At 38.6% G+C, this 14,805-nt stretch overlaps 1 protein-coding gene across 1 annotated transcript; it reads left to right on the top strand.

The window, feature by feature from the left end:
* Positions 1-24: 24 nt before the first annotated feature.
* LOC106135836 (glucose-6-phosphate isomerase) lies at positions 25-14,617 on the top strand. Its single transcript, XM_013336222.2, has 12 exons — positions 25-236; positions 982-1,121; positions 1,947-2,115; positions 4,190-4,298; positions 4,725-4,889; positions 7,122-7,234; positions 8,849-8,975; positions 9,218-9,312; positions 9,848-10,006; positions 12,030-12,162; positions 12,963-13,104; positions 13,647-14,617. The coding sequence occupies exons 1-12, from the start codon at positions 106-108 to the stop codon at positions 13,832-13,834; spliced, it is 1,671 nt and encodes a 556-aa protein (XP_013191676.2). The 5' UTR covers positions 25-105; the 3' UTR covers positions 13,835-14,617.
* Positions 14,618-14,805: the final 188 nt, after the last annotated feature.

The raw sequence follows: 14,805 nt of genomic DNA, 5'->3' as shown, positions 1-14,805 counted from the left end.
TAACCTTCAGATGTCATTGAAATGTCAAACAGACATTTGTTATCAGCCGTGCTGTTAAGATTCCGGCCGCTAACTTTGCTGACTTGTGCACTTTCTCCAAGAACCATGGAGCCAAAAGTAAATTTGAAACAGGATCCAGCATTCCAAAAACTTCAGCAACATTATAATGCAAACGCCGATAAAATAAATATCCAGCAGTTATTCCAACAGGACTCGGATCGCTTCAATAAGTTCAGGTAGCTATTTTATTTTGATTTATTATATTATAGATTAAAACAATAAAGATTTAATATTTATAGCCAAACAAATATAAGGATAAGGATTTCAAAGTTTAATAATAAAATACTTTTCAATTATTGTAAGAAGTTATAGTTTCGAACATTTGAAAGTCCTTTTAGAGGTCGTTTACGCGGCGCGAAATAAATATATTAAACTAGACGCTGGGCTTCGTTCTTGTGGGAAATTATCAAAATAAAGTAGCCCATGTGACTTCAGAAGGTCTAGTTTATTTTTGTGCCAAATTTTATCGAAATCTATCCAGAAGTTTTTGATTAAATTTGTTACAACCAAAAAATTATTTTCTTTTTATGAGTATGAATAGAAGCTTTTAGTCGATTCTAATAAGTATTGAAAATGCGAAAATCTGTTGTTCTAATTGGATATTTTTAAATCCTACTAATATTATAAATGTGAAAGTTTGTGAGTATGTCGGGATGTAAGTATGTTACTCTTTGGTGTGTGGTAGCTAAAGACCCAAAATAACACATAGGCTACTTTTTATCCCAGAGTTCCTGCGTGATTGATAAGGTTTCCATGCGGACGGAGTGCAGGCAGCCTCTAGTTAGGTATATATTTTTGATGATGTGTAACCATGATCTCAGCTGATTTAGGGTTAAGAACATAGGCTTGGGCTACTTTTCTCTAAGGAATTCAATGGGAAAGAAGCAGAAACTATATGTACATATATAACTGTTTTTACAGCCTTCGTATCCCCACACCAAATGACGGAGAGATTCTTCTTGATTACTCCAAGAACCGTGTCGATGATGCAACACTTGCATTACTCCTCGACCTGGCCAAGAGTCGACATGTGGAGCAAGCAAGAGATGCTATGTTTAATGGTAAGTTTTGTACAGTATGTGGAAGCAAGATGAGAGTTTTTTACATACATACATAAAATCACGCCTCTTTCCCGGAGTTGTAGGCAGAGACTACATCTTTCCACTTGCCATGATCTCTGCGTACTTCCTTCGTTTCGGTATTCATAACTCTCTTCATGCAAGCTCGGTGGTTTTGGGTATTCTTGACCTGACCCTTTGCCAGGACGTCCTTAATTTGATTAATACATTCGTCTAGGCCTTCGCACACCAACCTTTCCCTTCACACTTTCCTTATATATCTGCTTAGTCAACCTGCTTTCATTCATCCTCTCCACATGACCAAACCATCTTAACATACCCTTTTCTGTTCCTGTAACTATTTTTTAATTGTTACCTATGACTGTGACTTATAACGAAATTAAAACGAAGGAAGTGGCACTTTTATCATAAAATTAATTTGGATAGAGATTCAGCATTGATTCAATGACAATAGCAAAATCAACTAAAAATGATCTTGCACCACCTTTTAAAACCTTGTGGTGGGGAAGTGCGAAAGCCCCGGGGATGACGTGGCACACGTTTGGCTTGTAAAACTAATAATGAAAAATTTTGGCAAAAATAAAACATAATAGAGTAAAAAGAAAACACTACATAGTATAAAGGTAAGTCGCTCCCTGCATCTGTAAATATGTATAATTATATGTTTAAAAGTTTATGATGGACTTTGATGCAGTTTTTTTTAAAGAATAGAATGAAGAGGAAGGCTTACATATACGAGTATAAATGCTACTCGCGCGAAGCTGGGGCGGGTCGCTAGTACAATATAATTATATGTTCACTTGTTAGGTGAGAAGATAAACTTCACGGAAGACCGTGCCGTCCTCCACGTGGCTCTACGCAATCGTCAGAACCGCCCCATTCTGGTGAACGGGAAGGACGTGACTCCGGAGGTCAATGCGGTGCTGGAACATATGAAGGAGTTCTCTGGGCAGGTCGTCAGCGGCCAGTGGAAGGGGTGAGCTTTTGTTTTTGATTGTATACATAAATACATTCATCTATACTAATATTATAAAGCTGAAGAGTTTGTTTGTTTGAACGCGCTAATCTCAGGAACTACTGGTTCAAATTGAAAAATTCTTTTTGTGTTTAATAGTCCATTTATCGAGGAAGGCTTTAGGCTATTTATCATTACACTACAACTATTAGGACCGAAGAAATAATGGAAAATGTGAAAAAAAAAGGGGAAAATTATTCCTCCTTGAGGTCTTCAATGATGCCCAAAATAACTATTCCACGCGTACGAAGTCGCGGGCACAGCTAGTACATACATATGGTCGCGTGTATATCCCATGTGTGGCAGACAGAGACAACAGTCTTAAAAAGACTGAAATGCTACGTTCAGATGTATGATGGAATTGAGATAATATAACTGTATATATGTATATAGACTGATTGACCACGTTCAGCTACTTGGCTTTATGATAGAATGATAATGATTGATATTTTAATTGTATTATTCTGTATTTTTAACTTTCTGTGTCTAAAGTCTGTTGAAAGAAGTTGTTACTGAATTTATAGATCAGCCCCGGTTGTACGGCACAAGCGACGCCGTTTTTTCCCGCGTAAAACTGTCGCTGTCCCGTTTCACTGCATAATAAAAAGCGAAACAGCAATACTTTTTTTGAGCTAGGCCATTACTGGATTTAACACAACGTGCCTTATCGTCTTACGCGGGCTTTTGCGCGGAGCTTCGCTCCCGTGGATAATTTTATTAGTTAAGCCCCCTTAAAGGTGTCAGAAAGAAATTACCACAACAATGAGGAGAGAGCCCCAGAAAAAAGTTATTAGCCTATATCACTCCCGACGATCTATTTTATACCTGTGCAAAATTTCGTGAAAATCAGTCCAGTAGTTTATGAGATTATTAGTGTGGATAAGGTGATTTGATAAAAAAATATTGACGTAACCTAAAACAATGGAGATAAGTTGAACTCTAAACGACATTGAATGTCCTTGGTTTAAGAAAATTTAAGACGGATAAATATGTTAGTTAAACTGATTGCGTATTTAACGGTATGAAAAAAACATAGTGAGTAAACCTGCACATTCAGGCAACTGGATGTGTAACCATGATTCCAATATGGTTAGTTTTATGCAAAGGTTGCGCGGGTCAGACGGAAGTCGCTTCGTTTTACACGAACTTAGGCATGAAGTGTAAAGGAAGATTTCTCGCGGGAAAAGAAAGTTACGGATTTCTTACGTTTTACGCGTTTGGAGCCGCGGGCAAAATTTCCCTAACATACATATAGTCACGTCTGTATTCCTTGTGGGGTAGACAGAGCCAACAGTCTTGAAAAGACTGATGGGCCACGTTCAGCTATTTGGCTTAATGATAGAATTGAGATTCAAATAGTGACAGGTTGCTAACCCATCGCCTAAAAAGAATCCCAAGTTTGTAAGCCTATCCCTTAGTCGCCTTTTACGACAGAGTGATCCTATTTTTTTTTTGTATTGGTGCCGGGAACCACACGGCACTCACTAATCAATCCATAGGTACATAAAATTATGGAAACAAAATATGTATATGTAAGTAAGATTCGTCTAATTTTGACAAAACCTCAAAGGTATGGATAATCTCTCAATAAGTTCGTAAGGCAACAAAATCGGTTTAGTAAGAAGTTTTTAAGATATACAATTGTCTAAGTTCGCGGCGAACGACTAGTTTAGTTAGTTAAATTAACAAACAGAAATATTCACATACTTACTTACATATACATATTTTGTTTCCATAATTTTATGTACCTATGGATTGATTAGTGAGTGCCGTGTGGTTCCCGGCACCAATACAAAAAAAAAATAGGATCACTCTGTCGTAAAAGGCGACTAAGGGATAGGCTTACAAACTTGGGATTCTTTTTAGGCGATGGGTTAGCAACCTGTCACTATTTGAATCTCAATTATATCATTAAGCCAAATAGCTGAACGTGGCCATTCAGTCTTTTCAGGGCTGTTGGCTCTGTCTACCCCGCAAGGGATATAGACGTGACCATATGTATGTATGGATTGATTAATTTTTATTCTTTCCTCAGTTACACCGGCAAGCCGATCACTGACGTCGTTAACATTGGCATCGGGGGCTCGGACCTGGGGCCCCTAATGGTCACGGAGGCTCTCAAGCCATACGCCAACCATCTCAAGGTATATACAGATAATCTATCTTAGATACACTGAAAAGGGCAAAGGTGAACGTTTAAAGTCATTTCACTCGACAGCACTTAGGTTTAAATACTTGGTTCATTGAAAAAAAAAACATACATAGTCACGTGTATATCCTTTGAGAGGTAGATAGAGCCAAAAGTCTTAAAAAGACCGAAATGCCACGTTCAGCTGTATGATGGAATTGAGATAATAAACATTATCTTTTCAAGATTACGTTACTTTGGATTCTTCTTTTAGGCGATGGGCTAGCAACCTGTCACTGTTTGAATCTCAATTCTATTAAGCCGAACGTGGCCTATCAGTCTCAAGGTTGTTGGCCCTGTCTACCCCGCGAGTGACATAGACGTGACTGTATGTATGTATGTACCATTTCAAGATCAATACAGTTTACAATCTCCTCCCAAGGTTCACTTCGTATCCAACATCGATGGCACTCACCTGGCCGAGGTCCTCAAGAGGCTGAACCCAGAGACTGCCCTCTTCATCATCGCCTCCAAAACCTTCACCACTCAGGAGACCATCACCAACGCCACGTCGGCCAAGAACTGGTTCCTGGAGGCCGCTAAAGATGTAAGTTGAAATAGAGTAAGCCCCAACGTTTCTCATCATCCTTCCACCTGGCTTTAGTCCTGGTTGCATCCTCAATCCTCTGGCGAGGAGCCCAGGGTACGCCTTTTTGACCATGATCCAGGATTGAATGACGAAGCGACTCCCACCTGACCTCCGCAACATTTGCAAGGAGGTACCTGTATCAAATAGCAGGTGCCTATCGGCGCGACTTGTGTTTGCAATAAATCATAAAAACCGAATCTTGAAAAACATAGCCAACAGAATGCTTAAGCAAATAATAAAAAAAAAACATTTGCAAGGGTAGGAACTAAAACCGTGATAACGCATTACTTTGCATGAACAATGTTTCCTTAAAATATGTCAAAGTACCTATATATGTATAAAGTTACATAATGAAAAATAAAGTTTAAGCGTGAGCATCTGTGGTCAAATCGGTTAAAAAGTGTGATGCGCAGAAAGGCACAGGTTCGAATCCCAACTCGGCCATGTACCGATGACTATTTTCAAAGTAATGTTGCATTAGTTTGAATAATAACCGATACTCTTACGGTGAAGGAAAACATCGTGAGGAAACCTGCACATTCAGGCAACTGGATGTGTAACCATGATCGATCCAATATGGGTCAGGGTCTCCAGCAAAAATTGAGGAGGTCAGATGGGAGTCGCTCTGCCTGCGATCCCATGATGCCCTCAAAATTGCAAGAAGGGCGAACGGAGGGGTTTTAGTGGGTAGGCTGGAGTCCCACGCTCTCCCGGGTGAAGACCCGGGGGATTGTCCGTAAAAAGGATTACCCTTTCGATAACAAAAAAAAAAAAAAAGATGGGAGTCGCTTCGTGTAAAAACCTGACTCATCCAATATAGGATCCATGGTCAAAGGCATGCTCCGGGCTCCTCTCCAGAGGGGTGAGGATGCAACCGGGACTAAAGACAGGAGGAAGAATAAGGTATCCCATAAAAAGTAGTTAATTTTATAGCGGACTTAATTTGTAAGATTCGTTCTCAAAAAAAAAATATTCTCGCTAATAAATCAGAAGTATTGATTAAATACTGTAATTGATTCAATGATATACTAGTATATTAACCTTTTAACCGCGCGAGTCGCATATATGCGACAAATATTGCCGTGCCCCTACCGCCCGTGTCGTATTTCTGCGACAGAGAATATCCATGATTTTTTCGTTCTATTATCGTCCTATTAACTTCGTGGTATAACTAAAACTATTATTGAATAGAGCTATTTATTACAACAATTACTTAAAATTATGTTTCATAGCTCTAAGCATTGAAAAAACTTAAACAAAAATAAGTAATTGGCAGCTCGGACTTTTCTTCGGTGTCTATCGCGCGTGTCGCATAAATATGACCATAGGGATGGGATACAATGCAATGCGCATTTTAAAAACAAAATAACAAACAGTTAAATAATCAGGTATAATGCGTCATTCAGCATGAAATAAACAGTGTCATACGAAATAAAGTTAAATTTAACATATTGTCTTGTGTTACTATTTCAAATTTTTATGTGTTTTTTGTAATTTACTTATCAGTGACAAGTTGTAACTTGATCAAAATACGATTTGCGACAATAACAAGTATAACTTTAAACATAAGAATTATTAAAACGGTCGCTCCATTCGCTCTCACAAAGAATTAGTCAAAATAAGTTAGATTTCGGAAATTTTACTAATTTTTACTTAGAGATAAGCTTTCACCTTAAAGATGAATGATTGTGATACAAGAAGGCTGATTTTAAATAAAAACATAAAAAACTTTTTGACTTTTTTTATCGATACAACGATTACTCCTCCTTATTTATTGTAGGTATTATTTTATCGATTTGTAGCGGCGCGCTAGGGGCACGACAATTGATATTTAGCCAAGCGCTTAAAAGGTTAATGCATTTTTTGTCGTTATGTATGTATTTTTCTGTATGCATGTGCACTTTATCGCACCACCAACTTAAAGTTTTTTTTCTGTTTGGTCAGCTGGTTGTGTGGTTGAGAATGCCAAACGGCATTAAGTCCGCCTTTTGTACATTTTTGTTTTATGCAATAAAGTTTTAAATTAATAAATATATATATATAACGATTGCATGAAGAGAGTTATGAATGTGGATGAAGCGAAGGAAGTATGCAGAGATCGTGGCAAGTGGTAAGAGGTAGTCTCTGCCTACCCCTCCGGGAAAGAGGCGTGATTTTATGTATGTATGTATGTATGTATAACGATTGCAGCCATCATCAGTGGCCAAGCATTTCGTAGCGCTGTCAACCAACGCCGAGAAGGTGACCGCTTTTGGAATCGACGCTAAGAACATGTTCGGTTTCTGGGACTGGGTTGGGGGGAGGTACGTATCTTTTTTATTATTTATATTTTGATATTTAAAAAAAATGATTTTTAACTAAAGTTTAATTACCATAATTTTTTGATAGACATTCTTATAGCTTCACACTGCACATCCTGATGTCTCAAAATTACATCCTACTACTATTATAAAGGCGAAAGTTTGTATGGATGTTTGTTACTCTTTCACGCAAAAACTACTGAACCGATTACCATGAAATTTGGTATGTAGGTAGCTGAAGACCCAGAATAACACATAGGCTACTTTTTATCCCAGAGTTCCCGCGGGATTGATAGGGTTTCCATGCGGACGAAGTCGCGGGCGGCCTCTAGTACTTACATAAAGATATGTCTATATCCCTTGCAGGGTAGATGGAGCCAAAAAGACTGATAGGTCACGTTCAGCTTTTTGGCTTGGTGATTGAAAATGACTCAAAATCAAAATTACTTAACTTAAATAATGGGTCAAAATTGTGTTTTTGGCTTCTCTATCTATAGTCTCGGATGCATCCTCACCACTCTGGTGAGTAGCCCGGGGTATGCCTTTGACCATGGACCCTGGATTGGGTGAGTCATGTTTTTACTCGAAGCGACTCCCTTTTTAACTCCGCAACCTTTTCAGGGGAACCTTGTCCAGTATTGGATCATGTTTACATATCCAGTTGCGTGAATTTTTTGTCTCTACTATAATGGACGTGTGGTTCCCGGCACCAATAAAAAAAAGAATAGGACCACTCCATCTCGTTCCCATGGATGTCGTAAAAGGCGACTAAGGGATAGGCTTATAAACTTTGGATTCTTCTTTTAGGCGATGGGCTAGCAACCCGTCACTATTTGAATCTCAATTCTATCATTAAGCCAAATAGCTGAACGTGGCCTATCAGTCTTTTCAAGACTGTTGGCTCTGTCTACCCAGTAATGGATAAAGACGTGATCATATGTATGTATATGTACTATAATGGACTTTAATTCCACTGCCAGTAGGTACCTACATTTCTGTGGTACGCTTTACGGAAAAACTATGAGATCTTTGGGATTGGGTTTTAGCATAGTAAATTTAATTTATGATGTCTAGATGTGTTTTCTAATATTAAAATAAAATTTATAATATAATTATTGACAATAATAAAACAAATTATATCTATTGTACAACTAACGCCATCTATGATTTAAAATATGCAACTATAAGGGTAAACAAAACGAACTTGGTGATTTGTTGTGTAAATTAAAATTATAAGAAAAAATATTTAGAAAAAATATTTATACACATACATTCATATGGTCACGTCTATATCCCTTGCGGGGTAGACAGAGCCAATAGTCAGTCCAAATGACTGATGGGCCACGTTCAGCTATTTGGCTTGATGATAGAATTGAGATTTAAATAGTGACAGGTTGCTAGCCCATCGCCTAAAAAAGAATCCCAAGTTTGTAAGCCTATCCCTTAGTCGCCTTTTACGACATCCATGGGTAAGAGATGCAGTGGTCCTATTCTTTTTTGTATTGGTGCTGGGAACAACACGGCACAAATATATACATATATTAGCTTACAAAATCTCCCGAGCCCTTATAAAGCTGTGCTTTTTCTCTAGTTATAATAAATATGTATTTGCGACAGGTACTCCCTATGGTCGGCCATTGGTCTCTCAATATCACTGTACATAGGGTACGATAATTTCGAGAAACTTCTAGAAGGAGCTAGTTTCATGGACCAGCACTTCACTACCGCTCCTTTGGAAAAAAATGTAAGTAACTTTGTTCTACGCGTCTTACTTTCTAATAAACTTTTAGCGCCATTAAGAATTTCAACAGGTTTTTGAACGGTGATAAAAAGGATTATTGGACAGCAAAAAAAAAAGAAAAAAATAGAATTTATTGTGTTTAGGCGGGATTATACTCGTATGTATGTAATGTATGTATAAAATTCACAAGTAAAATGTGTACACAGCTTAATCGATTTATTAATGAAAATAATTTTTCATGGCAGGCTCCCGTCTTATTAGCGCTTCTTGGTGTGTGGTACTCCAATTTCTACGGGGCGGAGACGCATGCGCTGTTACCTTATGACCAGTATTTACATAGGTACCGTTTCAATTTTATTTATTTTTAAACTTACTTCGCTACAAACCTATAACCATTTTCACTTATTTCGGTAATCGCTGCACCTATTTATGATTTATGTATATCGTTTATTTATTGTAGTTACACTGTATCCACTACCGCTTCCGAAGCGCATGTGTAGAAGAAGCGGCGGAACAAACTACACTGCAGCGTTTTCACCGGACGTCAATTTACAAATATACATAGATCTCTTAAATCGAGAGATAATAGTCATTAACTCGTTTTTGGTGCCGTGTGGTTCCTGGCACCAATAGAAAAAAGAATAGGACCACTCCATCTCTCTCCCATGGATGTCGCAAAAGGCGACTAAGGGGTACGCTTATAAACTTGGGATTCTTCTTTTAGGCGATGGGCTAGCAATCTGTCACTATTTGAATCTCAATTCTATCTTAAAGCCGAATAGCTGAACGTGGCCTATCAGTCTTTAAAAGACTGTTGGCTCTGTCTACCCCGCAAGGGATATAGACGTGATTATATGTATGTTAATCTGATTCAGGTTCGCCGCGTACTTCCAACAAGGGGACATGGAGAGCAACGGAAAGTATGTGACCCGTTCCGGGGCGCAAGTGGATTACAGCACCGGGCCCATAGTGTGGGGCGAGCCCGGGACGAACGGGCAACACGCCTTCTACCAACTCATACATCAAGGGACGAGGTGAGGATGTGTGTTTTAAGTTTTGAAGATATTTTGGTACCCAAGTTGGACTACTACTGCTACAAGTGTGGTTCCCGGCACCAATACAAAAAAGAATAGGACCACTCCATCTCTTTCCCATGGATGTCGTAAAAGGCGACTAAGGGATAGGCTAGCAACTTGTCACTATTCGAATCTCGATTCTATCTTAAAGCCAAATAGCTGAACGTGGCCTATCAGTCCGCTCAGGACTGTTGGCTCTGTCTACCCCGCAAGGGATATAGACGTGATTATTTATTTATTTATTTATTTATTTATTTATTTACGCCAAAAATACAACGGTAGTAGTACACCTCTTACAGTATTTGGCAAGGAATTATATGTATGTAAGTTGGACTACAGGGCTCATAGTGTGGGGCGAGCCCGGGACGAACGGGCAACACGCCTTCTACCAACTCATACATCAAGGGACCAGGTGAGGTTGTGTGTTTTAAGTTTTGAAGATATTTTGGTACCCAAGTTGGACTACTACTGCTACAAGTGTGGTTCCCGGGACCAATACAAAAAAGAATAGGACCACTCCATCTCTTTCCCACGGATGTCGTAAAAGGCGACTAAGGGATAGGCTAGCAACTTGTCACTATTCGAATCTCGATTCTATCACAAAGCCAAATAGCTGAACGTGGCCTATCAGTCCGCTCAGGACTGTTGGCTCTGTCTACCCCGCAAGGGATATAGACGTGATTATATGTATGTATGTATGTAAGTTGGACTACAGGGCTCATAGTGTGGGGCGAGCCCGGGACGAACGGGCAACACGCCTTCTACCAACTCATACATCAAGGGACGAGGTGAGGTGATGTGTTTTAGTTTTGAAGATATGTTGGTATTAATGTGGACTATAGGGCCCATAGTGTGGGGCGAGCCCGGGACGAACGGGCAACACGCCTTCTACCAACTCATACATCAAGGGACCAGGTGAGGTTGTGTGTTTTCAGTTTTGAAGAAATCGTTGTACCCAAGTTGTACTACAGGGCCCATAGTGTGGGGCGAGCCCGGGACGAACGGGCAACACGCCTTCTACCAACTCATACATCAAGGGACTAGGTGAGGTTGTGTGCTTTAAGTTTTGAAGAAATCGTTGTACCCAAGTTGTACTACAGGGCCCATAGTGTGGGGCGAGCCCGGGACGAACGGGCAACACGCCTTCTACCAACTCATACATCAAGGGACGAGGTGAGGTTGTGTGTTTTAAGTTTTGAAGAAATCGTTGTACCCAAGTTGTACTACAGGGCCCATAGTGTGGGGCGAGCCCGGGACGAACGGGCAACACGCCTTCTACCAACTCATACATCAAGGGACCAGGTGAGGTTGTGTGTTTTAAGTTTTGAAGAAATTTTGGTACCCAAGTTGGACTACTACTGCTACAAGTGTGGTTCCCGGCACCAATACAAAAAAAATAGGACCACTCCATCTCTTTCCCATGGATGTCGTAAAAGGCGACTAAGGGATAGGCTAGCAACTTGTCGCTATTCGAATCTCGATTCTATCTTAAAGCCAAATAGCTTAACGTGGCCTATCAGTCCGCTCAGGACTGTTGGCTCTGTCTACCCCGCAAGGGATATAGACGTGATTATATGTATGTATGTATGTCAGTTGGACTACAGGGCCCATAGTGTGGGGCGAGCCCGGGACGAACGGGCAACACGCCTTCTACCAACTCATACATCAAGGGACGAGGTGAGGTTGTGTGTTTTAAGTTTTGAAGATATGTTGGTACCAAAGTGGACTACAGTGTGGCCGAACCCAGGAATTGTATAGCCGATGTAAAGCATAGTCATCGATTCAACGTGATAATTATCGTGCCAGTGTTTTGAGGTCGTTTGAATCTGATCTGTTGCGCAGAAAAAAAAATGTCTATAATATTCAGATTTATATGGGTGACACGTGATATGACACGGGTTACGCCCATTAATTCTCTATCGAATTACAGTTACTCGTACCTATCACTAATGCACTATTACAAATACTTTTAATTTTCCAGATTGATCCCGTGCGATTTCATTGCGCCCGCGCAGACCCACAACCCGATCTCGAACGGCGTCCACCACAAGATCCTGCTCGCTAACTTTTTGGCGCAAACTGAGGCGTTAATGAAAGGGAAAACTAGTGAGGAGGTAGGGAGAAATTTTAGTGTTAAATTAATTGATTCTCATAAGATAAAGTGTTCAGGTAGGTAGGGTAGGTTCCTCTTAAAATTGCTACATTATTTTAATTTCTTGATGTATGCAAATCCCCAGTTTTATCTGTCATTGGATATTTTAGCATGGCAACACTTCAGAAATGTCAAAATTTTAGTTAGCAAAATAAAAAGAGACTGACAGAGTAGAATACTGAGAAGAATGACTGTAAAAAGGTGAAACCAACAGCAATTGTTGTAAAAATTGTGGGTTATAAGTTGAAAGATACTTCTAACCCATAATTTTTACAATATAGTCGTAATAAACTACCATTACGGCGTACAGCTAAACGTGACCTCACAGTTAGTCAAAACTGTTAGTACTGTCTATGCCGTAAAGGATAAACACGGTAATTATATGTATAATAAATAACTTAAGTCATTAGCAAGCACACGCACGTACATCTCTAGGCAACCGAATATCGAAGTTGTGTACATTAGTTTGAATACTAACCGATGCTCTTACGTTGAGAGAAAGACTACAGCACTAAAGGCAACTGGATGTGTAACCATGATCGATCCAGTACTGGTTAGATTAGGTTCCCCTACAAAGGTTGCGGATGTCAGATGGGAGTAGCTTCTTCTTAAAACTTGACTCACCCAATCCAAAATCCATGGTCAAGAGCTTTTCCCGGACTCCTCCTAAGATTGGTGAGGTAACCGGGACTATAGCCAGAAGGAAGAAGATGTCAGCAGCTTTAGTCATAAGCAAGTACATGCTGACATATTGATTTTCAGGCTAAAGCCGAGCTAGAGAAGTCAGGCATGGCCCCCGAGGCGGTCGCCAAGATCCTCCCCCACAAGGTTTTCAAAGGAAACCGCCCCACCAATTCGATCGTCGTAAAGAAGGTCACGCCATTCACCTTGGGGGCTCTCATTGGTAAGTTTTAGTTCTGATGAATGAATGAATGAATGAAATTGCCTTTTATCGCATACTTGCGGCCGGGAACTATTTCGTCAGGTAGCATTTATAGATACATATAAATCTTCCTCAGAAAATCCTTTTTGAAATATTTCAAACAATAACAAAATCCGTCAATAACTTTCCGAGATTAGCGAAAAAAAGGGGCTTTATGATAAGTAGTGACAATTTTTTTTTATTAACTATTGTATCAATTTAGGTGTTGCGAAAAAGGCGATATTTCGAGACCAAAGTTTGTTAGAGAACATGATTATGTATGATGAGATGGCGTTATAAAACTATAATTTTTAGCTGGCCATATGGTCATAGTAACAAATGAAATATTTGGTCATTTATATGGGTCTTTCTGGAGAGATCTCTTAATGATAGGCATTGCCAACGAAAAACTTCTGAATGAAGATAGGCGTTTTTTTTTAAACTAAATGGAATTGTCAAATAATTATATATGGCACTCTGTTATCTGCGAATGCTATTATAGTACTATATTATTACATTTTCAGCAATGTACGAACATAAGATCTTCACCCAAGGCGTGATCTGGGACATCAACTCCTTCGACCAATGGGGCGTGGAACTCGGCAAACAGCTGGCCAAAGCTATAGAACCAGAATTACAGGACAATAACCCAGTTTCCAGCCATGACGCGTCTACAAACGGCCTTATTAACTTTTTAAAGGCTAACTTTTAGGCTGCATATCATCGCTTTCCTTCATCTATCAGTATAAAAATATGTATTCTTAAAAGTAGCACAATTTGTGTTCCATTTTAGAATAATTTTGAAGTTGTGTTCGACTTTCGAATAATTTCTAAACAAAAAACATCTGGCTGCTTTAGTACGTAAGATTATTTTTTTAATTTTAAGATCAATGCTTTCGCCCTTTATGCTTTATTTTAGTCTGATATTTATGCATACAATTAACTTACATATAAATTGCAAAAAATGTGTAATTCATAAGCTATGTATTGTACTTAGTTGCTTGAATAGCAGTAGCGCTCTCTAGGAAGTGAATGTCTTACGCTTGTTAATAACATTATCACGTCATGTTGAATCTATAAAATATTTTTCAATGTTAAAATCGATGATATTACAAATGTATTTTTAATAAGATTTTAACATAGATATGTACCGCAACGACTTTGGATTTTATATTTTTAAAATTGTATTCATATTTATTTTTTTTCAAGTCGGTTATAAATTATTAATGTTATTATGAAAATTTATTTTGATTATGTAGTTGATTTTATAATACATTTAACTTTACTACTATCAATGTAAAAAGTTCTGGTTATATGGTATAATGATTGATTTATTATGATGTTCTTTAATTAAAAATGAAAGTTCACATTATAAAAATAAGTAAAGGTTTATGTCTGTGGTTTTTATGTAGAGATTTTATGTAATGTTTACTAGAATATGTCCAATGTTTATAGATGATATTATTTCGTACAAAAATAAAATTAATTTATCGTTTGGAATGTTTTATTTATCATTCACATTACAAACATAATGAAGTAATGTAATTCCGGTCAGTTTATTCACAGATCGTTGATAATTCTTAACTTCTCTTTGTACCTATAACTGGTTAACATCAAAAATTAAAGCACTTTGACAAGAAATATTATCTTCTTTTGTTTTAAAAAACAACAGATTTCTGTTCA

Source organism: Amyelois transitella, chromosome 24, assembly GCF_032362555.1.
Source record: "Amyelois transitella isolate CPQ chromosome 24, ilAmyTran1.1, whole genome shotgun sequence".
Lineage (NCBI taxonomy): Eukaryota > Metazoa > Arthropoda > Insecta > Lepidoptera > Pyralidae > Amyelois > Amyelois transitella.
Note: the sequence above shows the minus strand (reverse complement) of the source record. Positions and strands in the feature narration are given on the sequence as shown.